Raw genomic sequence first — 26,233 nt, 5'->3', positions numbered from 1 at the left:
AGAGGTTTTAAAAACAGACAGAAAAAGGCTGATAGTATGGAAGTAGAAGGTTAGATTATCCTCTTGTGTTTGAGTAATACTACGCAAAATCCGTTCATTAGACACTTATATAAATGTTGATAGCTGCAGAAATGCTGCACTAAACCAACTTCACCTTCTGTTGTCTAAAGTTTAGCTGGTCACAATTTCATGGAAAAAAGGAAAATAAATTGAAATTAAACATTCTTTGCTATCGAAATGCACTTAAAAATGAGCCAAACAAACACACCCAGTCACCATGTTATGACAACGATAGATTTCTGCTGGCTGAAGTCATGTGACTGCTGCCTCCTGTTTCTCCTGATTTATTGAACTTTGACTCCTCTGACTGTTTTTGCAAGTACTTTAATTTCTGCTTGTATATAAACGCATTTAATAAGCAGATTTAAGTTTTGTCCATGACCTTTAAGTCTGACAATTGTTACATCCCTGTGGGTGAATCTTGCCAAAACTGTCCCCGCACAGCAACAAAAGCTGAGCTGCACTCCACCCTGTCCCTCTCGATATTGGCTTTATGTTAGGTGCAGCTGCAGGCTCCAGTTACACCCTCTCCACCCTCTCTAATGTCCCGCTGCAGGATGAAGCAGACAGCTGTGAGAATCTGATAATATGCCTTGTGCACATTCTTCCATCATTTAGTTGGGTCTAAGAAGAGCGAGCAGCTTCCACACTGAGAAATTAAGAGTAAAACTGCTGTCGCCATGTCCTTCCGGAGGCTTTGGAGCACCCCGAAAGCAATGGGGGACGTCAACATGGTGACAGAGGAGCTGAAGAATCTTTATTACAAGCGGCTGCTGCCAGTAGAAAAATACTATTCTTTCCATCACTTTCACTCACCAAGCTATGAGGACGCAGACTTTGACAACAAACCGATGGTGCTGGTGATGGGTCAGTACTCAACAGGAAAGACTACTTTTATCAGGTAAGCTCAGGACTTGGATCATTAAAAAGAAAAAGGGAAAAAAAGGATCTGCATGCATTAACTTGCCATGTTTTAAACAAAGATAACAGTGCTGGTTTGCACCATGTGTGTCTCAAGGTATCTCATAGAGCAAGATTTTCTTGGTAGCAGAGTTGGGCCAGAGCCAACCACTGACTGCTTCACTGCCCTCATGTATGGAGAAGTCGAGGGAATCATCCCTGGGAATGCCCTCACGATGGACCAGAAAAAGCCCTTTCGCAACCTCGACCCTTTTGGAAATTCGTTTCTGAACAGGTGATGAGCGTTCACAGAGGAGAATTCCTGTTTGTATAATGTACTGATAGGATTATGCTTTGCCATTATTCCTATAAATGAATCAAGTAATCCTGAAATGCATCACATTTACAGGTTTCAGTGTGTTCAGATGCCAAATCAGATCCTTGAGAGTATCAGCATAATTGACACGCCAGGCATCTTGACTGCTGCTAAAAGAAAACTGAGCCGAGGTGAGGCTGAATGTCTTCTAATTTCCCTTTTAGTGCCAGAGGAAATTAACAAGCCTTTGCTTCTATTAATGTTGGACTGTGGGAGCAGAGTGATAAATGTTGTAGACCCAGTGAAGTAGGAACATTTCAGCCAGCAAAATTCAAACACTTGAAGGCAGAAGCAAAGCTGATGAAAGCAGTATGACTTTGGGCTGGCAGGAGATAAGCTGAGAGGAACTGAAAAGCCTTTGCTTCGTTTAATGGACACATTTTTCAGTGGGTGTAACCGAAATGGCTTGAAACCAGTGAGGACCTCTGGGATGTGTAAAACGTTCCTCGATGGCTTGAGGCTGTGAGGCTGTGTTACATACAGTCTTAATGAAACCCCTATGTTTCTGTTCCTTCTCCCCAGGCTATGACTTCGCAGCAGTGCTGCGCTGGTTTGCAGAGCGTGTCGATCGGATCATCCTGCTGTTTGACGCGCATAAGCTGGAGTTTTCTGATGAGCTCACACGAGCATTCGAGGCCCTGTGCGGTTATGAGGACAAGTTGCGTGTGGTTCTCAACAAAGCTGACAGGGTGGACTCTCAGTATCTGATGAGAGTGTATGGCGCCCTCATGTGGTCACTGGGAAAAGTGTTTCGAACCCCTGAGATTTTACGGGTTTACATCGGATCCTTCTGGTCAGAGCCGAGGCAGATGTGCGACCACTACCAGCTGATAGAGTTGGAGGAGGAGGATTTGTTGGCCGATATAAGGAACCTGCCACGCAACGCTGCAGTACGCAAGCTGAATGACCTGGTGAAGAGAGCGCGCTTAGTGAGGGTCAGAAATCAGCCGTTATGATAAATTCCAACCGGTACTTTGCATATACAAATCCAGCTGCTGTGGTGACCTTTATGACTCCCTTGTGTTTCTTCACAGGCTCATGCACACATTATCAGCTATCTGAAGCAGGAGATGCCAACCATTTTTTGTAGAGAAAGCAAGAAGCATAATCTGATCTACCAGCTTCCCGTGATTTTTAGCAAGATTCAGCAGCAGCATCGTGTCCCAGCTGGCGATTTCCCCGACTGCACAAAGATGCAGGTCAACAAAACAACTTCTTTGATTATTGTTTAAATACCATATTTGTTAGATTTCATTCACTCTAATGTTCTGTGTTAGTCTCACATGCGATTGCACACATTTTCAGGAGAAACTTTTGGGGCAAGACTTCTCAAAGTTCAAGAAGCTAAAACCGAGCCTTATGGCCTCCTTGGATAAACTCCTCAGCACTGACATCGCCAAGCTGGTCCCCTACATCCAACAACAAGAACAGAGAAAGCGATCCCTCCACGGAGTGCTGGACGGGGAATTTTTGAGAACATTCAAGCCCGAGCATTACAGCAGAGACCCGTTCAAAGAACCTCCCATAGACGAGGGGAGCGAGCTAGATTTCGATGAGTGGGTAGTGGAGAAATACAAACCCAAATACGATGAGATTTTCTACAACCTCAATCCAACTGAGGGCAAACTTAGCGGAACCAAAGTCAAAGAGTGGATGACAAAGACTCTTCTGCCCAACTCTGTGCTCGCTCACATCTGGAGGCTGTCCGATGTAGACGGGGATGGCATGCTGGACGATGAGGAGTTTGCTTTGGCAGTCCACCTCATCGAGGAGAAAGTGGAGGGCCACTGGCTCCCCAGAGAGCTGCCTCCACACCTGGTGCCACCATCAAAACGGCCAAGTGAAGCAAGCGACGTGTCGGTGTGAACTTGTCATCCAAAGGAAACGGAAAGCTGAGAACGTGTATTCATTACAAGTAAAATTAATGCAGATTTTTTACAATGTTGGCAGTTTGAGTACTATGAAAACTGAAGTGTGTGTGTGTGTGTGTGTGTGTGTGTGTGTGTGTGTGTGTGTGTGTGTGTGTGTGTGTGTGTGTGTGTGTGCAAACCTGAAAACGTATTAACAGCTGACACAACCTAAAGCTTACTGTTATTGGTTATGAATGATTTGATTTTGAAGTATTATTCACACTTTTTTTGACAACTACGTTATTGTTGTCATCTTATAAGGAAACACAACAGCAAATATTATCAGTTGCATGGACAGTCTCTCTTCAGCTAATGCAGTAAAAGTTTCATATTCCCTGACTGTTAAGCTTTTCTTTAATATGTGACATTAAAAACATTGACATTGCTATCACCAATATTTTGAACTCTAACAATTCTCACTCACCCAGGTGGCAAAAACGCCCATATAATCCTGGAGGGCACAGGCAGCCTCCATAGAGACGATGGCAGTGCACACTGTTGGGACAGTTGCACTTTCTTCTGCAGTGCCTCCCAAAAAAACCCTTTGGGCAACCTGTGAGCAAGAATAATGCCAAATAAATTAGTCCCTGCTCAGATTCAAAAATACAACAGAGCCCACATGCCTCATTTGTGAGAAGACATCTTTAATAATGGTAATGACTCATTCAGCACACACTGAAGCAGAGTACAGGGCAGTGATTTCCAAACCCTGGGATATCAAGATGAATCTAGTTATTTATAAGATAATCACCCTGGTATGAAACAAGCTTTAATTTATGTTTTTTTTCCTTATCTTTCTAGCATAAATCTTTTTAATGACTCGTCAGTTTTAGAGGATAAAAGCATTCTGACAGATGTCTAATCACATAGTTAAATTCATGTGGAGGGGGTCGCAAGCAAACTAGACCCAGGTGGTTGCATGCGTCTGTAGGAATGCGTGTATACAAACCATCCTCGCAGAGCAAGCCTTGCACCCCAGGGGGGCACAAACACTTGCCAGTCACAGGGTCACAGGAGCCTCCATTCTGACAGCGACACAGGCTGTTGCAGGCCTGTCCGTAGCTCCCCTGTGGACAAGCTGAAGAGAAAGGAGATGAAGATTTTTTTTTGGCTCAAAAAAAGTTCAGTGTGGAAATCCAAAGATATATATATATATATTTTTTTTTTTTTAAATTTGAAAATAAACACATCAAAAGCTAGAGTTTTGGTCTAGGCAGTAAACACTTTCAGCTTCCGTCCTCTCTTTCCTGGTGTTGTGGGTTTGCCTGACTTTCTTAATCTCACTGGCCTTGTTAGCAGTTCTGAGAAGAAACAGCTGGCTGTTTAAGACGTGCTCAAGTATTCTAATCCATCAAGTTAACTGCTGCTTAACTTCCATATCGCAGCTTCTTTACAACAGTTTTATATCGCAGGATGAAATTGTTTAAAATAGTGTAGCAACGGCAGCACCCTGTGGAACAGGATAAGAACAGGAAATAGTTCAGAATGAATGAATTAATATATAAATGAAGGGACAAGACGTATTTAGAGAAATCATAATAATATATGAAAAAGGCAGTGAACAGGTCAGTAGGCAAGGGTGTCGTTTTGTATTGAGGTACCCTCTTGACCAGGTTCTCCCTAGAAAAAAAGTTTGTAATCTCAAGGGACTTCCTGGTTAAATAAAATAAATACTTAAGGCATCCTGAGACAACATGTATAACAAAGAGAGCTAGTTTTAAACACCATAAATACTTGTAATGCTTCAACAGCAGTATTAAGAGTTGGCACACTGCTTCAGCGATATGATTCAAATATAATTCAATTATTTGAGATATGGGAAAGAGTAACCCAGTTAATTATATATTTTTTATATATATACAACTTCATACAATAAAAATGTTATATGTCACATTTTTTAAAGACCATACATGGCCCATATTTTTTTTCCTTATAGCCCCCTATGTTGTTGCCTACTGCACCATTCCCCATATCTTTGCCTCAGGCAGCAATATTCCTCATCTACTCCACCTGAAAATGCTGCCCAGGCCCATCACCTTCAGGGTGTGCATCTGAACACTGCCTCCCTCAGACTCTCGTTTCAGAATGCTTCTAATGGACTTATCACACGTGGCTCTCCTCCTCAGGTTCAGACCAAAAGACAGCCATTAATCACAGAGCTGGATGGGAACAATGAAGCTTTGCTTTGTAACCCAGTAGTGGACATCCTTGGCCTCGGGCTGTGCTCTTGCTGTGGGTCCTGGCCACAGTAGTAGCAGACAAATTGATTCCCCTGGCCCTCTTGTGTTCTGGAGCCCATAAACAACACAGCCTCCCACACAAGAGCCGTCAGGCTTTGATACATGACGCTGGATCGATGCACACAGGGAGCTATGTCATCTTTCTTTAACTAGACCATACTGCTAAAGGCAGTTCAAATAGCTCTGGGAAAACATGTGCCTTGTGATACAATCAAGGCTATGTGCATGCCCGTCTATGCTGTACTGTTCAATGTACAACTGAATCAGATATGTGATCTGGACATGACTCATTCGCTTTGGTCAATTTTCCCATACAAATAAATAAATAAATAAATAAATGTCTCCCCTTCATCCCTTTCTGTCTGAAAGTGAGATGAGGAGATGATCATGTGCCACTTAAAATAATGGTAAATATGGAGCCAGTTTCCCCTCTAAGGCTTTGTCATAATGTGTCATTTGTATACGAAATACTTTTATAAAGTCACAATTTTTTTTATTTTTTGTGCAAAATAAGCCAATGAGATATAGCCTAGTATTTACAAATCCCACCATATAGTTTTTATTACTTCTGGATGGAGCAAAGTCTTCATGCTAAGCTAACTTGCTACAGTACACTGATGACAGGTGGCACATGATTTATCCCGAAGGACAGTGTTTGTGTTATGATGGAAAGACGTCACTTCAGAACACTTTTAAAGATCCTCACTCTCGTTGCAGATGACCCCCGTCCAGCCAGGCAAACATTCGCATCGGTCTCTGTTTTCGTTGCACGCTCCATGCACGCAGTCTTCACAGCTTACACTGCAGTCCTCCCCAAATGAGTCATCTAGACACACTAAAAAAGGAAATTCCAAAGGAAATTCCTGAAGATCATCAACATTTAATAGGAAAACAAAAGGAGAGTAATAAAATAATATTGATCTGGTCAAGCACAAAGTGCAGACTCAGCACACATGCTTTGTTTTTCTTGTTTTGGGGTTTTGTTTTTTTACTGTACCTATGTGACTTTCCAGTCTGAGCTCTCCCCTGCGCTCTCTCAGGATCTCTAATACTTTTTCACTGTCACCACGGTGACTACCATCATCGTCGTCATCATCTTCGCTGCCGTAATGGGAGCGCAAGGCTGCCGTGTACTGCAGGAGCTGAGGAGCATTGCGGAACAGCAGGTCCGGTAATCTGCCAGCCTCGAGCTGCACTTCCTCATCTTCCTCTTCTTCATCTTCCTCTTCCAGCTCTCTGCCGTAAAGAGCTAAAGAGACCAAGTACAATGTTATATGTCAAGAAGAAATGCAGAGTGGTATTTGGAAAGCTGAAAATGTTACTCACACACGCAAGAGCGCCGGTCCTCATTCAAACGGAAGCCCTGTTGACAAAAGCACTCGTACGCTCCCACAGTGTTGATGCAGTATTGTTCACAGTCCGAGATCTCTGCCAGACACTCGTCAATGTCTAACAGAAGAAAATGCAAACATAGTGCAAGTATATGAAAAGATAGTGTAGCACTGCAAGATGACACAGATATGGATTTTCTTTTTTCTACCCATCCAGAAGTTGCACTTGACTGTACATCGCTTTTTGAGTAAAATGTTCTTTTTTCCCCCCTTTTCTAGTAGGAACTGGCCTTAAAAGGATTAATTTTTCAGGACTCACTTGGTAAATACGCTTTTTAGAATTTGTGTCATACACAGCTTTGCCACAACACAGAAAACCTTAATAAGTACCAGACTAGATGATCTGCTAAGAGTCCAACCTTACCGTCACAGCTGCAACCGTCTGGATTTAGTCTGTAACCAGGCCAGCAGCTGCATTCATAGCCGCCTGGATAATTTTTACAGAAGTGGCTGCAGCAGGACTCCTCACTCACACACTCATTATTATCTGTGGAAAGTATTAAAGAGCTGGTATGAAGAGATCCTTCTGAAGGACTGAAGCACAGAGCCAAAACACATTAAATAAAACAGGTGAAAACAAAATATATATATATATATATATATATATATATATATATATATATATATATATATATATATATATATATATATATACACACACACACACACACACACACACACACACATGTATAGAAGGTCTGACCTACACAGGTCTTCCTGTCTTGGTCAAGCTGGTAACCCTGGTTACAGGAGCAAAGAGGGCCATTGGTGGTATGCTCACAATGATGAGAGCAACCTCCGTTGTTCTTCTCGCAGCTGTTTACAATCTCCATCTCAATGCCTGGAGATGAAAGGATCAAACCACAACAACAGTACACAACCACAGATGAAATATAGGGTCAATGACACGGGGCATTTTTGGCTAATAGTGACTCTGTAAATCACATTTAATTTTGCATTTTATATGCTCAACATAAATACCTAATGAGAGTATGATGGATTTAAAAAGGATATAACTTAGGACTCGGTTGAATTTTGAGGCATATCACGCATGTCAGTCCTGTGTGCTACACTGAAATGTTTACAAGCAAAGTTTTGTGATTCAAATTAAAGAGCAGTTTACAAGTAACCTGGTATTTGCGTTTTGTTCTGTTGTTAGCAGAAAAAAAAGAAAATGATTTTAGAATGTGCAAGCTGCACCAGCCTGCGCTATAGTGTGCAGTGGTATTCATATTTATTTAGCAAAGGAAAGGTTACTAGTTAAATTCCCATTACAGTCAAAAAATCCCTTTGGGGTTAAAAATAAAAAAACTAAGGCACATTTGAATCAGAACATTTTCAACAAAGTCATTCTGAAATGATGTAAGTTGTTCTCTTATTTGCATAATAAAAAGCACTCAGCAGTCTTTACAGTTTGTGGAAGGTAGGCTGAAGTTCTTACTTACGGTAGCATTGTTTAGCATCAGCACCGAGTTCAAAACCCGGATGACACACACAGCTAAAGGAACCCAACATGTTGACACAACCATGGGAACACTTGGCATGGCCAGAGCTGCACTCATCAATGTCTATAAGAGGCAAATATTAACAAACTTTAGATCCTGGTATGACAAATGTCAACAGATACACCAAGACATGTCGGCAGAAACACATGAGCATGAGAAAAGTCCACTGATTGTGTCAAAGATTTATCTACTGTATTGCAAAACTGCAGAATATTATTCAGCATCATATTAAGAAACAGCGGAGGTAAACAGGATTTCAGTGTTCATGAAACTTGTATCCTGGAACCTGACTTTCTTGGTCGAGTAGCAGCTAAGTCTCCAACCAAATCCAGAGTTCCTAAAACAAGTAGATGTGCGCAGTCCTGTGGAAAGTTAATTACAGCTCTCAACATCTTGCAGAACCACAATTAGCTATAACATTAAGTAACTACTTTCCATATGAGTTCCATATGAGAATCTGGCCTACTTTGAATGCTGTTTCATTTAATTGAGGTCTGTAGGCATTGATTTATGCACAGTTCTCTTAAGGTCCCATCACAAAATTTCATTTAGGTTGAGATCTGGGCATTGACTGAGCCACTGCAGGACCTTGATTATTTTCTTTTTCATTTCATGTCATTCTGTTATAGTTTTGCTGCTGTGCCTGGACTCATTGTCCTGTTTCATGGCTCAATTTCAGCCATGCTTGACTCTGCAATCCCATAAGGAAAAGAAATAGTAAAAACTTATAAAAGACTTGCATAAGATGTGGCCTACTTCATATAGTGAATCATATAAGGCTTACATGATTTACTCATGAAAGTGGCCACTTTCTCATTACTTTCATATATTGTTTTAGTAAGTATCCAAAACATACAAGTTTCATTTATATAATTTTTCAAGGGATCTTATATCTTTTTTCACTTTTGTATGCTTTTCATATAAGTTTCACACAAGACAGATACAAACTTTATAATATTTATATATATCTTTTCCATATGGGATGCTTTGGTACACAGTTGAGTTCATGGTCAACACAATGACTGCAAGGCATGAATCGCTACACCCCCACCATCATGCTTGACAGTTGGAATGAGGTCTTTGTGATGATATCCTGTGTTTGTGTTTTATGGCCAAACCTCTTCCCTTTGGTCTTATCTGTCCAAAGGGCATGCTCCAGAAGCCTTGCAGATTGTTCTGTGCCATGCTGCCATGTTGTTTTTATAGACAAGTCATACTTTTTCATTCTTTTTGTAACTGAACAATCAGGAACTTTAACATCCAGCATGCTAACTGAGGTTGCAGAGTCTGAGAGGATTTTGGAGTTTCTTTAAGTTTAAAAGGGTGAGTTTGCTGGTAAGATAATGGTATTGTATAACACACACCTGAATGCTTAGACCTGCTCACACCTGCCAATGATCTAATAATTAAGTGCATTTGATTAGTAGCGCCTCGTTGCTACTTGCCCTCTTAGTTATAGGGAAGCAGTAATGGTGTAGTTAGTTTCTCACAGGACTGCATAGAAAACTTTCTTTCTCACATACAGGAAATCAGAGGTCTTATCTGAGTTATAGCTATGTGAGTGAGAGAGAGGGCTTTGTCACCTTCACAGTTCTTGGCATCTCCAGCCAGTGTAAAACCAGGTCGGCAGCTGCAGTGAACTCGGCCTTCTTCTGAAGTACACATCTGGCTGCAGCCTCCATTCCTCTCCTCACAGGGGTCCCTCACTAACACGAGGAGAAACATACACATACATATATTTGCAGAATGAAGCCAGGTCAGGACAGTTTGATGAGGACAATTTGTATTCTTGACATCTGAATCATACACATTAATATATTTTCTGTCACAACAAGATTGCTAGTAAAATTAATCAGTGCATTAGAAAATCCATGAAGACTATTCAGATTTTGAGCTGTGTAATGCACAGCTCTGCCACTTTAACAGATGTTTCTGCACCAAAAGTTAGGCTGACTTACATTTACAGTGTCTCCCATCCCTCTTCAGCTGGTAGTTCTTCCGACACTCACATTTGTAGTGATTGTCCCCCGTGTCCACACACTTGTGTTCACATCCACCATTCAAGACAGAGCAGGAATTCACAGCTTAAGAGCAAAGAAGATAGACGAGTGCTCAGTAAAAAAAAAAAAGTCAAAGTCATAAAGCCCATCCGCTCAGGTGCTCAAGTGCAGATTTAATGGGGCTGAAAGTCGCACTAAGTTTTCAGTAACTTAGAAAGGATGATAAATATAACTGAATTTTCTGGCAATTCAAAATACCTTTCACAGCTCAAGTTGCACAGCTGTATAATTGTGGAAAACACTTGAGTAAATGCAGGAAACTGGAAAAAAAAGGTCTTCAATAGGCCTGTTGGTCCAATGACTACCTCTAGTTTATTTTCTAATGATCTTTCCATCCTATCATTCCTGCAACTTAATGACGTGCCAAATATGAATATTAGCCGTGTGCCTTCTGGGTGCTCTAAACACAGACATGATGACACAGGCTGTAAAACTGAATGAACGGCAGGCTTTTAACACTGATGACTTCCACAGACACAATTAGCCATCCCTCTGCATCCGTACCTATCTTTTAACACAAAGCTGCAGCTGGAAACTGAGGGCATTAGGGGACATACATAGAAACAGAGATGTACCGATTTTCTCCAAGTAATAAATTGTTTCATTAAATGACAAATTTTATGGTCCTAAAAGGGTAAAAGTACTTTACCGCCTTGCATTTCTCCTTTTAAATTGTGTCTGAATTTCTCACAAGGATTATTCAATGAAGCTCTAGCTTCTACGCTTTCATTCTGTTTTTTTCACTACATTTGTTTGTTACATTTGTACAAAACCCAAAGTGAAGAAATTAGTTCTGGCATTAACTGTGTTCAGTGACTGCTACCAATGAAGTCTGGTTTTCATTGGACTGAACACTCACTGGCCACTTCATTATGTAGACCTTGCTAATCCTGGCTTCAGAACACCCTTAATTCTTTGTGGCACAGATTTATCGAGGTGGTGGAAACATTCCACAGAGAGTTTGGTTCATGTTACAGCGTCACACATTTGCTCCACATCCATGATATCGCCGACTTTGGGATTACGATTTCGCGTTGTGCTAAGAAACTATTCCCCACACCATTATGCCAACACCCGCAGTCTGAACCCTACCGTCTGAATGTTGCAACACAAATCTAGACTCATTAAGCAGGCAACATTTTTTCAGACATCTATTGTGAGCTGTAGCTTCAGGTTCCTGCTCTTAGCTAACAGGAATGGCACCCACTGTCATCCTCAGCTGCTGTAGTCCAAGTTTTCATATCTTGAGATGCTCTTCTGCATACCGTGGCTGTAATGACTGGTTATCTGAGTTATTAATGTCTTCCTGTTAGCTTGACGCAGTCTTACCATGTTCCTCTGACCTCTGACATTAAGAAAGCATTTTCGCCCAGCAAGCTGCCGCTCACTGGATATTTTCTTTTTGTTGAACTGTTCTCTGTAAACAATAGAAATTGTTGTGTGGGAAAATCCCAGCAGCTCAGCAGTTTCTGAAATGCTTCGACTGGCTCGTCTGGCACGAACAACCTTTCTTCCCCTATTGTAATGCTCAGTTTGAACTTCAGCAGATCATCTTGACCATGTCTGCATGTTTAAAAGCACTGAGTTGTTTACGGACTTATTACAGATTTGTGTTAACCAGCAGTTGAGAAAGTATACATGTCAGTTATGCCTCCAGTTTGCACTCTTGGTAAGATAAGATAAGATAAGATAAGATAAGATAAGATAAGATAAGATAAGATAAGATCAACACAAATCATGGCAACAACAAAAAACGAAAATTGCACACAGACCTAAGCATAAATGACAAAATATTGCCATAAACACTAAAAACATCAGAGACAATGATGCTGATGGATTCTCGTATACACACTTTCTACATCCATGTTCCGAGTAAGTGCATTATCAGTGTGTATCCTAAGTATTTGTATGGCATAACCTTTCTAATGTCATGAACGTGTAGTAAAGGGCTCTGATCGCCAGATGATCTGTTGCTTAAGTTTCATAAAATAAATATGGTGAGATTGACATTAATATTCCCATCAAAAGCTTGGAAAGAAAGCTCACAAGCAAATTCTCAGAATGTCAGGCTATCCTTCAAAAGTGCAATAAATTCAAACCATTTTTTTAAAAAACTGTATTTTATCTGTTTTATTACAAAGAGAATGATTGCAAAAAATCCTGAATTATTAATGTGGGAAAAATACGGTGTGGGGAGGAGTAGATAGAAAACAGTTTCCACAAGTGCTGTAAATCCTTTTCTTTAGTACTTACCGATACAAGTTCGACCATCTGAGTGCATGCGGAAGCCTTCACTGCACTCACAGTGATGGGAGCCCGGTGTGTTGACACATGTCTGCTGGCATCCTCCATTGAGCTCCTCACATTCATCTACATCTGAACACACAGATATGCAATGCATGCATACCTCATACAGATATATATTTATATGTATTCATGCACCCAGGGGCGGATCTAGAAGGGTGGCATGGGGTGGCAAGTGCCACCCTAAAATGATCCCTTGCCACCCCAAGTGCCACCCCAGTTTTGCATATGACAGTGTTGTTTATTAAAATAAGATAGCATTAACAGTTTGAGTGTAGTTACAGTCAACAGTGAATATAAATGCTAAAACTGAATGTATTGGATAGTGTTCCCGCCCTGCAACATTAACAAATGGTTCAGCCCATAGCAGGACCGGCTTTTTTCTTGCTTTCAGTAGCAAGCCATGCTTATGATTGTGCCAGAGCACATTTTGAACAACAACATGGGAATTTCGGATTTTACACAGGTGTTTGGATGTTACACTCTGGAAATGGAAGAAAGGTGAGTGTTATGAACCCTCTGTGGTCCACCGACACGCTGCACCTCCAAATCACATGACTATTTTAAGGTGACATAGCAACAAGCTGCAGCCACGCTGAGTTTCTATTTCAACCCACACTGAAAGTTCAGACTTCAAAGTTTTTACATTTTAATTACAGGCCAGTAAATCCAGAGTTATGATAATATATATAAGCCACGCTTTTTTCCTAAATACTGTCGTCAGGTTTTTGTGTGTGTGTGTTTTAAGCGTTTTCTAAGGACAGCGCGAAAACAGTAAAGAAAGGGGAAAAAGCCACCGCTTTCCTATCGGTGGACAAATGCACCATGTCGACCAATTCAAAAAAAAGTCAACATATGGAATTTGGTTGTTTAGGAAGAGGGAAAAGTTTTGGGAGTGACTGTAACAGCAGCGAGACAGAGCGAGCAAGTGTGTGTGTGAGAGAGAGTTTTTAGATGTGGGAGATTTGTGATGGTTAGTGTGGAGTGTATACTTAGTGTATTGTGTTGTCTTGTGTAGCTGTTCTGTTGTGTAGTCGTTTTGTTTTGTGCATATGTGTTTGGGTGGGGGGGAGGCTTTGATTTTGCCACCCCATTTGATTTCTTTGCCACCTTCATGCCACCCTAAGAAAATTTCTCTGGATCCGCCCCTGCATGCACCACGCCTTGCTTCTGACTGATTCAAATATGAAATTTGCAGCCATCACAGTGATGAATATGGAACAGTTTCTCTGCTTCTTGATTAAAAGTTTTCGCTTTGCTCATGAATGAGACACCTGTAACTGTGGTCAGTTGTGAGAGAACAGCGTTCAATTTAATGAAGGATTAAAATGAGCTTTTTAGAAACAAGGAATTTATTACATCCTTAATTTTAAAAAAAAGTCCCACCCAGCTTTGAGGTGGTCTAATTAAACATTTCGTTTGACGCACGCCAAATAACAGAAAATGAATAACGCAATTTTACGGGATTGTGGAATAAAGAGGTGTAATTGTGTAATTTTAACCAATTTTAAGCTCCAATTTCTCATGCTTTAAAATGTTAATTATTAAGTGTGCTGTTCGGCTTATTCCCCCATCAGCTCCTTCAGTTTTACTAGTGAAGAAAAACACTAAGAGCTAACTGCATATTATGTCTCCTGTGAACAAAACGATGAAACAGTGAATATCATCAAGACTTTTACAACTACACTTTCTTTGGTGTGAGTGATGAGTGGTTTATCATGCTCTTTGCACACGATTCATTTGTTCACTGTTTTTCCTATAGTGTGTGTCAGAGAGAAGGAAGCCGTGAAGCCAAAAACCTGAAACCTCAACTCACGTATACGTATTGGGGACGGTGCTCATAAGATCCTCCAAAACTCTTCCTGCTTGTCATCTCTGACTTTTTGAGATTACACTAATTCCTTTGTTAGGCCTGTGTGTGCAATGACTGCCCAAATAAAGTTTTATTTTGTGTTTTCTTTTTGTATTTTTCCCAGGAACATGTGGTTCAGTTTATTTGAGCATGCACAACACAACCATAATTCTGGTTTCTCTGAGGTCAGAGAATTTCCTAAGTACTACAAATATACTAAATCACTTTCATGTAGTTTATGTGTGCATTTATTTGTGTTTGTGTTTTGCTTTCTACACATTTAAATATCTGGCAAACCCATGTGGGCAATCCTCTCCAAAGTGATTGCAAGACTATAGTCGCCTAAAGAAATTCCTAGTGGTTTGCCCCATTCTTTGAACATATACATGGATGTTAGAAATATTTACTGCACATTGCACTCGTAAGGTGTGTGCCACTGAAACAAGGCTCTTTTGTATGACTACTATTGTGAATGATGCTTAACATCCAAAACAGCTGAACAGAAAAAAGTTTGTCAAGGTTGCTTATTGGTTTCCCCAGTTGAGATCATTTCAGCGTGAGACACACAGTGAGGTGCATGCAGGGCTGGAGGTGTCACAGGTCAGGAGGTCATATCATGTGACAGCAGAATTGTTGAGCTAACACATACAATTAGGCGAAACAGCAGCCCTACTAACATGCTGCTGAACTGCTTTAGTGGCACAAATGAGGTAGAATTTTTTTCTTTTTTTAAAAAAAGGTAGTCTGAATGTTAAAAGAGCCCATTTTAGTGAGAACCAAAAACTCAAAGCAAGTTCTCTCACCAAAATCTTCAGGGTGCTTCAGTTTTGGTCAGATAAAACTCTAAAAATAGTAACGTCACTTTCTTTTCTGCCACATGTTAAAGTCAAAAACACTCTTTTCTGCCAGTAATTTAACCACATGTAGTGAACAAATGGGGCAACTGTGGTTCAGGAGATAGAATGGGTCACCCGCCCCGGTCTGGCTCCTCCAACCTGCATGTCAAAGTGTCCTTAGGCGAAATACTGAACCCCAAGTTGCCCTTGATGCATCTATTGGAGTGTGAGTCTATGAGTGTTTGGTGCAAGTGAAAAATGCTATGTAAGTATCAGGTTGTACTTTCACGCAAATTCACACAAAAGCCCCTAAAATAAGAAATGAACAGCTGCTAATGCTGCTAATGCTGCTCACTCCTGACTTCTCCAGCAACCTGTGAGGCATAAAAATGTTAGAGTGACACTATCCTGTCTTAAAGGTCAAAGATCAGGAGCATTTGTTCACACCTGTAGCTTTTAGGAACAAATGGGCGCGCCGCTAACTCAGCGTATTTCTTTCAAAGAAGACAGATGAACTGGGAGGGCACGCTTGTTATAATATATCAGCACTGCCTGTGTGGACAGATGCATGTGTAGGTCTACAGAGGCCAGATCATTTAAATGTAGCAGATTCAAGAAATACTTAGGGAGAAAACACAAAGGCCACTGAATTACCTCACATGGATGAATGTGAACAAATGCTCACGTTCATTTATAGATGGCACCAATGTTTTTAGTCAAAATAATAGGTGTCACTATGTAAAAGTTTCTAAAGTTAACTTTTTTCTCTCTGAGTTTAAAAAGCCCAAAAAGTATACAATGAATGGTAAAATAAAGGCCTAAATTAAATGTACAGTGATCATTTTTTGTGCTATTGCTGATGGAGCACAGTACCACAGGCTCATGTAAATGATGGCATATGTCTGCCTATACAGTAGATGAACACTGAGTGCATCATCTGCATAAAGAAACAACTCCAGTAAAGCTTCTAATCAAGAGATTGAGAAAGGATTAGGAAGGAGAAGAAGATGGGCAGATGCTGAAAAATGGATCACGCCAGTGTTTTCCTGCAATGTCATAATTATTTTTTCCTAACCAAGCGGTTTTGGTGCCGTAACTTTGACTGTTTCAAATGGGAAGTTGCATCAAAAATAACGTTATGATTGGCACCTAATGTCTCTACCATAACGTTATTTTTTACCCTAATAAACTTGCACAGAATTTCCGTGACTGTGTCTTGATTGCGATGCTATCTCGCTGGGAAAAACTTGACCACAGGCAGACAAGCAGCCAAAGTAAGCCCATGCAAAAATGCCTTCATTGTAGTTCCTGTAACTAATTACTCAGTGCATTTATGATTTCAGACTAAAGGTAAATTGAAGCAGGAAAGTGGACTGCCATAAAATGTTGGAAGAGAAGATGATCGCATTTAGGGCTTTCTGTGCAAAAAGCTTTATAGTGATGTCATAATTAATCAGCTAGGGGCCGTCTTGCTATGGGGTTACACAAGCTGGGACACATAAACATGACGCTCAGTAGTCATTAGTACTGAGTTACATGAACTCGATTACAGAGAACAGAGTCGTAGCACTACTAAATGATAACAAATTCACAGGCACATTATATTATATTATATTATATTATATTATATTATATTATATTATATTATATTATATTATATTATATTATATTATATTATATTATAGTATATTATATTATATTATATTATATTATAATAATAACAATGAAGTTAACCCAGGAGGTCAGTGTTTGTACGCCAGCTATTTCTAGATGTCCACCTTACCATTGCAGGCCTTGCCATCTGGCCCCAACCTACTGCCTTCAGGGCACTTGCAGTAGTAGCTGCCAATGGTGTTGCAACAGTACCCCTCACAGCCGCCTTCATCCACTTCACATTCGTTAACATCTGAAAGAAGAACATTGAAGGCTAAGTTCACTAAGTTAATTCACAGTTAACAAAACATTGCAGCTTAATTAAATGTGACAAAAGGATTTTTGGCCTCACTGCATCCTAAACTCTTTGTAGGGCTTTTGTTTGTTTGCCTCTTTCCTTTCTTTTTATTTTTTTCTTTGTATTATTTTAGGGTCTTCACCTTACAATACAATGCGTCTTGAGGAACTGTTGTTGTGATTTAGTGATATATAAATAAAATTGAAGTCTATTGACAGGATTTAAGGATCGGTGCACTCATGAAGCACAATGAAAGAACAGGAGAAAGTCTCATCCCTGCTGCTCAACCACAAACTGCTCAAGTGCAAGAGACACAATCCTGAGACCACCGAACCTAACACTCCGTTTACCCACAGGGCACAACCAAGAGAGATGGACTAAGACCTTGCCAGGGGAGGCTGAGGAGTATGATCCCCCTAAACGTGAAGCACACCATCCAGACCCTCTTCTTGAAGAGGTTTTTCAGTCCAGGTACAATCTCCCCAACTTCCACAAACGTTGCATATGCGTGTTAGCTGTTACAACCCCACAACATCCAGAGCCTTGAGAAACTCGGGACAAATTTCATCCACTCCAGAGGCCTCGCCAAACTACCTCAGTGACCTCACCTCCAGTGATGGCTTAGTCATCCCTTTTGTCCCTAGACTCTGTTTCCTCTACAGAAGGCATGTCAATGGAATTGAGGAGATCTTCTAAGTGTCCCTTCTACTACCCAACTAAAAGTCCTCATTCGAGGTCAAATTTAAAAAAAAAAAATACTGGCATTAAAACTCTTTTCAAAGTCTTAATATGTTTATCTAACCTTACTTCTTACTTGGTTTTCCCAACCTTCTAATCTGGTGTGATATCACCACACAAATTTTCCTTTATCTTCTAATATGCATGAAGCGGTAACAAGAAACCCTATTAATATGAATGATCTATGACACATGGCAATGAGATATTGCTCTAAGTATTATTTTTATAGTAGACAGATTGTTGGCTGAAGATTTATAACAGGCAGGTCTGGTAAATGTTGCTAACATCTGCAGTAGTTATAATCGAGCAACAAAGGAAGACATTTTCATTTATGGCATTACTTTAAAATAGTTTCTGGTTTGTAAAACGGGCTTTCATTTGATATACAGAAATACTTTTTTTAATTTTTTTAATTTATTTATTTTTTTGCGTATTTCTGTTTTACTGAAGTCCCCACTGTTTAAACTGCTTTCTATTGAAAACACTACAATCTTTCATACCACCTTTACTATCCCACGCCATTACTTATAGCTGGTCAGATGAGGTTGGCACCTATTGTCCCTACAATCCAAAGATAGAAAACAGCAGTGTAACATTTTACACTCATTGATCAGGATCAAGTCTATACAGCTGACTTGATCCTGATCAATGAGTGTAAAATGCTGTTTTTTGCCACAGTAGTTCTGGTCCATGATACACTGTTACAGGACTGGTTTCGAAAAGGGATACGCTGTCAGTGATATGCATACATCAGATATAGACATCTCCTGTCAGAGAAGGTGGAAAGGAAATATTATTTAGTATCTTGTCGCCATCTGTTAAAAAGATTAAATGGCCCCTCACTGTACATTGAGTTTGTTTATTCTGAATAACAGGAAATTTCCAATGTGGAGAAACAGTTTGGGAAAAAAAACAGGAAACGGCGTGCTTTTAAAAAATGCATCGTTTGGCAGCTTGTTTTTATTAGATTGAAGGAACACGACAACAGTGTTTGTTTAAATTAGTCTGATGTATCACTTTGTGAAAGTCATAATCTTTTTTTATTAACATGCTATTATAAAATAACATGCTTTTAATGGTGGTTTTTAAGATTTGTTTAGCTTTTCAAGGGGTAATGAAGGAATAATGTCCTATTTCTTCAATATACCGCTATCTAACTATGCAAAGGCTAATCTAAAGGCACATACATTTTACATAAGCCATGAAACAAAGCCTTTGGTTTCGGGGGAGAAAAAAAAAGGCTTTCGATTTTAACATACTCAGCAGTACTCTTATGTTGAGCCTGCAGGGGGAAGACACCCATGAAGCAACCGATGACTTGGCCAGAGTTATTAAAAGACAACAGGGTATGAAAAACTGTTTATGTTGTTCAGGTAAAATACTTGATAATATATCTGTTTCCCCACATCTGCATTCTCAAAAAATAAGAAATAAAGAAAGGATTTGAGTCTGTGCTGAAAGCTGCTTCCTGATAACAGCACAAAGCCACAGCAGTCAGTTTAGACAAAATTGTCTCCAGCTGAGCACGCAAGATGCGTTATCAATAGCCTATTCAAATCCTTTCATGCGATGTGATGCAAAGAGCCATAGTTTGGACGAGCGATGCTGAATTATTGCAACCATGTGTGTTCCCTGTGGAGATAAAGAGATACTATACGGCTCCATATTTTACAGTGGGTGAAATCAGAAGCAAGGAAAAGCAGCAGCCGTGACAAATATCCTCAGAAATTGAATGCTTCGCTTGAACATTAGTTGTTACAGGATTTTAAAAGTTTGCAGAGTTCTGCAGGACCTCAGAAACAAAGGATGGGTCGCCATATTTCTTTTTCAGGCCACACCCACACTTGGTTTCCAAGGGCATGCAGGGTTTTCTGGGTAATGTAAAGGGAGACACAGATTCACAATTAATTTCAAGAATTTCTGAAGGAGACAATGATCAGTGCTGATATTACAGATATTTATCTTTTGGGTTTAGGTCTTTGTAAATCACTTTTCCTTAGTTGTTTTATTTTTATAATTAGCACATTGTTTTCCTCAGAAAAATACACATAAATAATGTAAGCCTTGGCTTTACAAGCCTTTACTTACATGGAAGTCCAACACTCTTCCCATTCATCTTTAACAAGAAGAGGCTCTAAGAAACTTTATGCCCATCCGGGAAAACACACACACACACATGTGCATACCTATAGCTGTCCACAGAGACACAACCCTGTTCTATACTTTTCATCAACTCACAAGGAAGTGACATAGACTCTTAACCTTACAGCCCTGCCCCCCCCCACTCACACATCCCCACTTTGATCCTGCAGCTCCCTGGAGCCTTAATGAGCTCTCCGTATTAGCTCAGGGTCATTTGTCATCACCATCAAGATGGTGTGCAGGGAGAAGTGTTCACTTAGTGCCTTTCAGGGCATTTTTAAAATCCAGCTTTTTCCAGCACAAAACAACGCAACGCTTAAAAAGTGTTAGCGATGTGAACTGTGTCGCCCTGTCATCGTTACTGAATAGCACTTATTTTAATGGGAAGACTGAAAAAACAAAAATGTTTTTCCATTTAAACCGTCACCTATATGCAGGAATTTAATGTATTTTTTACTTAGTTATAGAATTCCACATAATTCAGCCTCAAAATCTCTGCAGACAGTCATCAAAAGAAGGTACTTTCAGCTGCTCCCTTCCTTACCCAAGGGGTCACCATAGAGCCGAAGTAGTGCAACTAACTTATTTTATCAGGAAGCTATCGATTTTAAACATAGCGATACTGTATATGATCTCAACTTGTTGCAACAGATGGCTTTGTGAGCCTTCTGCCAGAGCTTTCGTCTTCTTGTAATGTATCCATGTATCTATCTTGATAAAGTTCAAAACAAGACGGAAACTGTTTTCTTCTTCATTTATGAATGGAAGTGATTTTTGTTTCCCATCAGTTAGGCCGAACAGAGAGGACAGCTGTTTGAATGCTTTTGTGTTCTCCATAGACAACTATCAACCACCAAGTCCTTATTCCTGGATATCTCATCAGGTGTTATTGACATTACTGTCTTCAGCATAGCATACAGTGCCCCCCCTCTTTCCAGTTTCTCCAAGGACCACCGTTTTTCCTTCCCCTAGAAAAAAAAACTACCTTTAGTACATGGACATTAAATAAATCAACAAACCCTCAGCAATGTGCCCATTTTCCTCATGGTAAAACATTTAAAGATACAAGTCTGGATCAATAACTGAATCAGCAGGCTTTGGCTGCATGATTTGTCTCTCTCAGCACTCTTCAATGAATGCAGCAGAGCTTCAGTTGTGGTAAGTGAAATTCAAGCCTGAGTAAATTTACTGATTCTTCCTTAATAGATGGAATTTGGGTCTGGAGCAGGACCGGTGTTTATTTCCCACCTATTCTAGGTTTGTTTCTATTATGGCAAGTTAACTGTGAAAAGAAATACTTACCAGACAGACCAGTAAAGAAAAAGCCTCAGCTCACACTTCTCTACAATAACAGGCCATTTTTCAGCCTTTTTATTTAACTTAATGTTACACATTACCAAAAAGATTATTTAAACTGTGAGATTATGCTCGACATATACACCATGAACTTTTGGAAACGTTCATGAAACAGGACACATTCTTACTCAGCTATTCTACTTCAGCAGCTCCACATAACTGCTATTTGCCAATGAGATGTAATATTTCAAATGTGAGCTGTTCCAAGTGATGATTTTGTATCTTTTTCCAGTGCATTGCTCCATTAGTGATTTGTTTTACATATATGTATATATATATATATATATATATTGTATTTATTATTATTTATCGAAGCTGAAAATGTGTGTTAGCTATGATGTAGAAGTGTCCCATTGCGGAGAAAAAGCAAAAGACCTTGTGAACCATACCGAAAGGTCAAAGGTTATTCAGGGACAGCTGAGGAGCTTAAAGAACCTGTCACAGAGAAGGAAGTAAGCTTCAACAATCTGCTCAGCGGCAACTAAAGATGAGACAAAAGGTGGATTGTTTTCAAGATATGGCGAGCTTGAGGAAGGGATACAATCAATCATGGCTCAGAACATTTAGGAAGAATGCCAACTGTCTTTAAGTCCCTTCTGAAGCATACAATAACAGAGGAGGAGAAAGGCAGAGCTGGTCATTGGTGATGGAAAGCCCTAATTTTGGATAGCTGGGTTTGTTAATATGACGCATTGATATGTGAGAAAGTATTTTGAAAAGCTTCCTTTCTCCTTGCTCTTAATTTTCTATGTGACAAACATTTAGCCCTGCTCACTTTCAACCATGTGGTGAACTCACTTGTGCAGCTCACATGCTTCCCATTTGTCTCTTCAAAACTTGTTTTTATTGTAAGGATGGATCAGATGTTTTAGGGGGACACAGATTATTTACTTGGTGTAAACATGCTTTTTTTTTCTTATCTTTCATTTCCTAATAGTAAATAATAAAACCTTATTTGTTCTCTGACAGTGCAGTACAAGAGACATGAATCACAACAACTGTGTGCTATCCTGCTTTCTCCCCCAACATTTAATCCGCGCACAACACCAGCATTTTTCTCTGTAATTACCAAAGTTCCAACATTAAAACCCAGTTCATTAATTGGGATAGAAAAGTTGAACTGGAGCCCCTGGCTTGATAGTCTTATTTGAACTTTTTGCCCCATAATTCCATCAAGTTTTCTTCAACATCTGGGAAAACTATCTTCCTCAAAAATGCCTTCCACAGAGAGGATGAAACATGGATGTAGATTTATGCCTAACTGTACTGCATGTAGAAGATTGTTCAGCATCTCAGTATTGCTGTTTCAGATATGGAATAAACATGATCGTGCTAAGGATGATTTTTCAGTTTAATAAAGCTTTGAACGTTACTATTTACTTTTCATTGTGAAACAACATCCATGCCAGGGTCTTTCTAGCTTTTGAGAATTATTACACGTAGTAAGATGTACTAAGTTACACAGCGTCAGCATGTTCTAACTTTCACCATTCACTTCCAACATTTCCCCTAATGCTACTGACTGCTAATGCTGCCTACTTACTGTCATATGTTAAAGGAAAAGTTTACCTTTAAATGAGCAAGAACACGAGTTATAAAGAAAACCATGTTGTTAGAGAAACTAGTGAAGTGTGTAGGCCTGAATGACTCACAGCGCTTTCAGCTCTTTGATGTTCTTCTACAAGACAACAAAAGGTCAAGATAGCATTTTTTTTTATCTTCTTCTGAGAAAAGTTCACACTGAAAAACAATCAGAATTGCACTGCTTGCTTTATAGCCAAACAGCTGCATATCAGATATTTCTCCAGTTTTAGATTAGTGAAGGCCAAAAAAGGTTTTTATCCCTTTTGCTAACTTCCCTAAAGTAGTTTTCAGAACTCTGGGGCACTTTCTTGGTGGAAAACTCACTACTTGTCTACTTCAAAAATCTCGAAAAAGGGGGCCTCTATCTTAGGCTTATTTTTCTAAACCCAAAACTAACACTATAGAGCACAGCCAAACCGAGTTCATGGAAGAATAACTCCACTGCTACTGTAGGAATTCAACAGTGAGCCTTGAGTGCACATGGCTCATCTCACAGACCATTAGCTGCGGCCTGTTCAGCATTAACCTGATAAAAATGATAGCTAAATGCATTTGAAAAGATGCCGGGGTGTTTTTTTTAGCATGTGGCTACTTCCCTGTCACATGGCAGCAATTGATCTAATGTTCCTCCCTCCTCTGATAGCTATGCTGATCATGTAGCACTTGCCTTGCTCCCCCCTGTGTCCTGCTGTTAGACGAGCCATATTCACGGTCTGTGTCTCGGCATATGATTCCTACATCCACATATAGAGACTTCAGGAATGAAAACAGGATGACTGGGTGCACAGGTCACAAAGGAAGCAACGCTAGCACATAACAAACATTATCACTGTCTTAGTCTCAGTGTTTAATAAGAAGACAAACTATGTTTATCCTGAAAAATCACACATGACTATAACTATGATGATACAGTTTTTTCTGTGGATCATGGAAACCTCTGGCATCCAATCACTATTAGAGTTCAACATTTAATTTTAACTTGCTGTAAGGTCTGATGTATTCAGCCAGAGGCATCTGCGGCTTTTAACTCAGTTTTCAAAAGCTGATCGCTACCATGTGTTTAAAACATGTCTTGGGAGATTGGTATTGGTTTCTCAGTCATTAAGCACATATTACGCCAGAGATGCACAGGAACCTTCAGTGAAGCTTTTCATTAACCACTATTATTAAAAACACAAAGCGCTAGCCAAAGCAACAACCGACCTGTCAGAGGTCATTTAGACATTTGCACTTCAGTTCTGTCAGAAACAAACGTTATGACTTCCACACCTCACAGACTTTAGTAGCCATGACCTAAATTATTGTTGCAGAAACCTTTCAGACAAGACCAACATAAGCACTCCAGCCTGCCATCATTACAACCACACAGTTGTCATAATTTAAATAAATTACTGCCTGCTGCACATGTGTGAGCTGGGACTTTAGAGTGCTGTCTTATATCCCAGGTTGTGTTAAGATCATAGTTGTTGACAATGATTTGGAACTACAACTGTTCTAAAATGACTCCTTTGTACCTAGAGGGAAAGAACAATCTGCTTCTGTTGCTTAGGAGTTAAAGCACAATGCTCAAAACTCACCTGGAGCTCTGCTATGACCTAAGTGCACGGAAAGACTTAGAGAAGCTAAACTCCCCGCATGGTATGTTAGTTAAGAGGATTCCTTCCAAACCTGTGAAAGACATCACTGTTTTGTGAGAACAACCACAGGAGCTACTAAGACGTTATACACCTTCATTCTGGGTCTTCACGAACATTTCTATCAAATTAAATCTAGGACTAGATTTATTTATTTTTCCTCAGCCATGTTTTTATTGTAACCACATATTGATATTTTGGCTTGACTACATCGTTGAGCTTAATTACTTCCAGAGACCTGAAAGAGACTATGGTTTTTTTCTCTTTCTTGACGGACAGATTGTTTCACTGACACTCTTTTTAAAGTTCAGAGCAGGAACAGGCATACCAGTAAAAATTCATCCTGAACAGATTTTTCTTTCTGTCCAGAGTCAAATCCAGGAATGTGTGATATTACTGCCAAAGACATGTGAAAGCAGTAGAAGACAGAGGACTAAACACTGGCAGAGGCTCTATAAAGGATATACACCATACCAAGTGAAGACATTACCAAATCATTTTTCCTGAATCTTTTCCAAGTTGCAAATATTTTTTAGCTATATTCAAAACCCAATGGATTAGAGTTAACAATTTCCAGTATGTTCCCTGAACCGGTCCTAAATGATGTATGAAGGAAACATTAATTTTCTTGTGTGAAAAATGGAAACAGTCAAGCGTAAGGTACAAGAATTTGCATAAACACCTCCACAGAATACTCAAAGAGGAAACATGCAATGAGCTTAGCATATGTACAAATCTGCAGAGCCCAACTAAAGCTCGACCATTATCATACAGTGGGGCAAAAAAGTATTTAGTCAGCCACCGATTGTGCAAGTTCCCCCACTTAAAATGATGACAGAGGTCAGTAATTTGCACCAGAGGTACACTTCAACTGTGAGAGACAGAATGTGTCTATATGTCTATATGTCAGTCAATTTCAGTCGATATTAGGTATTTGCCGATATCATTAGTGGCATTTATATGATAGAAAAATATATATATAAAGTAAAGAAACACCTTCAATCATGTTATGAGTGTTGATGTTCCCAAAGGCACTCTGAAACTTCCCTGCTGGTAATATGTGTTTGAAATGCTACAAACACAACAACCAGAGCCCTAAAGCCAGTACTACAAAACAGGATTTTGTTTTATTTGTGTAACTTCAGTGTTAAACATGGTTAACCATGTTTCTTTACAACAGTTTTGTATTTTACAGGTGTATATTTTATATTTTGTAGCGATTTTTGAAACACCATCTGATGTCTCTGGTGTAGGTAGCACTCATAGGGATCATTTTCTGTGGAAGAAAAGTGTTATGACCCATGGAAAAAACCCTTTTATACTGGTTAGATGCTGCCAACGCCAACCCCATCATATCAACCTGCAGTGGAAACTCTGGTTTAATTTAAGGAGTT

General features: G+C 39.7%; 2 protein-coding genes across 2 annotated transcripts in view; one reads left to right on the top strand and one right to left on the bottom strand.

Annotated features, from left to right (window-relative positions):
- Nucleotides 1-26,233, bottom strand: part of egfem1 (EGF-like and EMI domain containing 1) — a 63,010-nt gene that overhangs the window by 20,402 nt on the left and 16,375 nt on the right. Inside the window, exons 5-16 of the mRNA XM_085429118.1 lie at nucleotides 17,218-17,340; nucleotides 12,696-12,818; nucleotides 10,341-10,466; nucleotides 9,966-10,088; nucleotides 8,323-8,445; nucleotides 7,581-7,718; nucleotides 7,242-7,364; nucleotides 6,813-6,935; nucleotides 6,484-6,735; nucleotides 6,193-6,321; nucleotides 4,196-4,324; nucleotides 3,671-3,799 (exon numbers count right to left, since the gene is read on the bottom strand). Of these exons, the coding sequence (XP_085285244.1) occupies nucleotides 3,671-3,799; nucleotides 4,196-4,324; nucleotides 6,193-6,321; nucleotides 6,484-6,735; nucleotides 6,813-6,935; nucleotides 7,242-7,364; nucleotides 7,581-7,718; nucleotides 8,323-8,445; nucleotides 9,966-10,088; nucleotides 10,341-10,466; nucleotides 12,696-12,818; nucleotides 17,218-17,340 (1,641 nt within the window). The remainder of the gene's footprint in view (nucleotides 1-3,670; nucleotides 3,800-4,195; nucleotides 4,325-6,192; nucleotides 6,322-6,483; nucleotides 6,736-6,812; nucleotides 6,936-7,241; nucleotides 7,365-7,580; nucleotides 7,719-8,322; nucleotides 8,446-9,965; nucleotides 10,089-10,340; nucleotides 10,467-12,695; nucleotides 12,819-17,217; nucleotides 17,341-26,233) is intronic.
- LOC146653798 (EH domain-containing protein 2-like) lies at nucleotides 6-5,780 on the top strand. The gene is made up of 6 exons (XM_085429119.1): nucleotides 6-961; nucleotides 1,079-1,255; nucleotides 1,370-1,467; nucleotides 1,859-2,271; nucleotides 2,371-2,535; nucleotides 2,642-5,780. Exons 1-6 carry the CDS (start codon nucleotides 741-743, stop codon nucleotides 3,200-3,202), a joined length of 1,635 nt encoding a protein of 544 aa, XP_085285245.1. The 5' UTR covers nucleotides 6-740; the 3' UTR covers nucleotides 3,203-5,780.

This window comes from Rhamphochromis longiceps, linkage group LG14, assembly GCF_057381845.1.
Source record: "Rhamphochromis longiceps isolate RC_006_pf linkage group LG14, R_longiceps_female_GT1.1, whole genome shotgun sequence".
NCBI lineage: Eukaryota > Metazoa > Chordata > Actinopteri > Cichliformes > Cichlidae > Rhamphochromis > Rhamphochromis longiceps.
This window is presented reverse-complemented; position numbering and strand designations above follow the sequence as displayed.

Excerpts from the sequence above, each read along its gene's own strand:
- LOC146653798 (XM_085429119.1), top strand. The coding sequence starts at position 741 with ATGTCCTTCCGGAGGCTTTGGAGCACCCCGAAAGCAATGGGGGACGTC. Across the intron at positions 962-1,078 it reads GGAAAGACTACTTTTATCAG|GTATCTCATAGAGCAAGATT; the intron begins GTAAGCTCAGGA and ends GTGTGTCTCAAG. Across the intron at positions 2,272-2,370 it reads AGAGAGCGCGCTTAGTGAGG|GCTCATGCACACATTATCAG; the intron begins GTCAGAAATCAG and ends GTTTCTTCACAG.